The 2,729-nt window shown below is 39.8% G+C and overlaps 1 protein-coding gene across 1 annotated transcript; it reads left to right on the top strand.

Annotated features, from left to right (window-relative positions):
* Nucleotides 1-988: 988 nt before the first annotated feature.
* Nucleotides 989-2,320, top strand: LOC137709741 (uncharacterized). The gene has a single exon (XM_068448720.1). It carries the CDS (start codon nt 1,097-1,099, stop codon nt 2,018-2,020), a length of 924 nt encoding a protein of 307 aa, XP_068304821.1. The 5' UTR covers nt 989-1,096; the 3' UTR covers nt 2,021-2,320.
* The last annotated feature ends 409 nt before the right edge of the window (nt 2,321-2,729 follow it).

Below are 2,729 nucleotides of genomic sequence, written 5' to 3'. Positions count from 1 at the left end.
AAGGGATCCGGAAGGATCCCTTTCATTGATCAAACAGCGCTTTTAGTCAATGGTGATCTAACACCACTTCACAAACACATAATAATGCACTCTTAGACTGTCAATCCCAAATTGGGAAGTGATCATAAAAAATAAGAGGAGTATTTTATGTTCGCCCTCTTATATTAAAATGCTAAGCGTTTCGGTTGGTTAAAAGAATATACTCATGCAGTCAAAGTCGTACGTTTCACTCTCTTCTTTTCTAATATCGCTCGTATAAATTAAAATTAGATTGTAAATGACAACTAAAATAGACACGTACACAGCTTCAATAGATAACCGAAAACGCAATATTTTGTCCAAAACACCCACAAGACATTGAAGACAATGGTCATTGCCACCATGTTGTTTGCATTTTTGTATACTATTTCATCCATGTGAATTGTGGGCCATATAGAGAGGAATCAAATGAAATGACATGCTTGCTATAAACGTGAGCCCCACACTTCAAGTGGTTAAAGTGGGGAACATGTTATCAAACACAATTAGGAGTATTATCTCTTATTCCCTCCCAAAAGAGAGCCATGCCCTCTCATTGCATTGCCCTAAGCACGCTAAGCCTCCCTTTTCCACTTCCTTTTGCCATCATCACAAAGGCTCCAACATCATTTCTTCAAACCTTATCATATGATGGTCCTATATGACTACTCTCCTTTGCCAACCCAATATTTTACTTTCTTTTTCAGAAACCCAATTTTCCATTTTCTCATGAAACAAGCAGGCATATATATTTTGGTGTTGTAGAGACTTGATTTTGTTTAGGATCAGAAAATGTCAAAACCACCTAACATATATTCTCTCCAAGACCTATATAAGGGGAGAAACAAAGTAAGAACTTTCTTTTTCCTTTTTATTTGCTTACCCTTAATTAATCCACCATTGCTTTTTCTGAGTTATAAAGTCCTCAAACAGTTTAAGCCGAACTCTTTGCAACCCTGTACCTGTTTAGATCTAGTTTTTCATAGAATTTGATAAGCCAAAGCCATATTCTTTTAGGGTACAAGTTTCCGAGAAAATCAACCAAAACCATTGTAGATTTTTTTATTTGTTCTCACATATGGGCTCTCTCTTCTATCTCACATTGGTTGTTCTTTCATTCATATGTGCAGTGTTAACAAAAACTGAAGCTCAGAAGATCCAATCAGCCCGTCTTCTCGACCTTCTCATTCGAGACATCACCTTCAAGGCGTATGACACACGCATCAAGACAGGAACACTACACACTGTAAATTTACCGGCAAACTTCTCTGGCATATTTGTTGATACAGCAAGGTTCAGATGTGGAAGTCTGAGAAGGTACGGTGCGCAGATAAAAGAATTTCGTCTATGCACTGGTGTATCTGTGCATCCGTGTGCTGAGAGGGTTATGGTAGTTAGACAATACTTGGGATATAATTGGTCTTCAATATATTATGCCAACTATAACCTATCTGGATATCAGCTTGTTTCTCCAATTTTAGGCCTCTTAGCATATAATGCCGGTACTGATGTGAACTTCAGCAACCCTTTTGAGCTTGGCATTGAAGCCGGAGGAAAACCCATCAGCATTGACTTCAAAAACATCACAAGGATGAGCAACGAATTGGGTACGAGGCCATTATGTGCAAGTTTTGAAGGTGATGGCAAACTGACATTGGCAAGGGAAACTAAACCTTACATTTGTGCTGCCAAAAGGCATGGACATTTTGGGTTGGTCATCAACAAACCTATTCCGGTGCAGTTGAGGAAGAGAGTGAGCCAGTGGAAAGTCGCGGTTGGAAGCTCGGTTGGATCTGCATTGGGTGCTTTTCTTTTGGGGCTGCTTCTGGTGGCAATGCTTGTGAAGGTGAAGAAGCAGTCGAGGATGGTGGAGATGGAGAGAAGGGCTTATGAAGAGGAAGCCTTACAGGTATCAATGGTTGGACATGTAAGGGCTCCTACCGCATCGGGTACTCGAACAACGCCAACAATCGAGCATGAGTATATAGCTCCTCCTCACTGAATTGAATTCAATTTTGTTCACACTAAATTATTCTTTTTGTAACATTATTTAGTGAAATGGAATTGTGAGATAGAGTTGTATTGTATTTAACCAAATTTTCCAAGGCTCCATTTGTTGCCACTACTAAAAAAATAGGGCTTGCTCTACGAACATTTGCGCGACACAACAACTTTCATAGGGTAAAATATCTTTACCCAATGGATATTTCAGTTGGTAGGGCGACAATGGTCAATATTTATGGTTTACTCAAAACCTTTATGCAACAGAGGATGTCATAGAGCAAGTAATATTTGTCAGACAAACTTTTCGCGAGAATATGGAAAAAAATGGCGCTCAATAGTAGAGGATTTGCTCGACACTTACCTATTACTTACATGACAAAATGATTCATTGAGCAAACCCCTATTCATCAATTTATAAGTATGTGCCTTCCTCTTCCTTTTTATCCTCAATACCTTCTTTCTACTTCATGCCTTCCTCTTCATCTTTCTCCCTTCTCCCCTTCTTCTTTGCTTCAATACCCCCTTCTCCCACTACCCAAACCCTACCATTTCACCACTTTGCACAAAGGTCCCCAAGTATGTCACGAAAAACACCAGCAGCAAAGGCATGACTGTGGTGGCTAGAGTCCATAATTAGAGTTATGATGGTACCTAGGCTGACACGGCTAGCTAGGGGAAGGAGGTGCACCTTCAATTATGGAGGTCTA

Source organism: Pyrus communis, chromosome 12 (genome assembly GCF_963583255.1).
Source record: "Pyrus communis chromosome 12, drPyrComm1.1, whole genome shotgun sequence".
Classification (NCBI taxonomy): Eukaryota; Viridiplantae; Streptophyta; class Magnoliopsida; order Rosales; family Rosaceae; genus Pyrus; species Pyrus communis.
This window is presented reverse-complemented; position numbering and strand designations above follow the sequence as displayed.

Bases quoted from the DNA above. Each gene is read 5' to 3' on its own strand.
- LOC137709741 (XM_068448720.1), top strand. From the start codon at position 1,097: ATGGGCTCTCTCTTCTATCTCACATTGGTTGTTCTTTCATTCATATGT.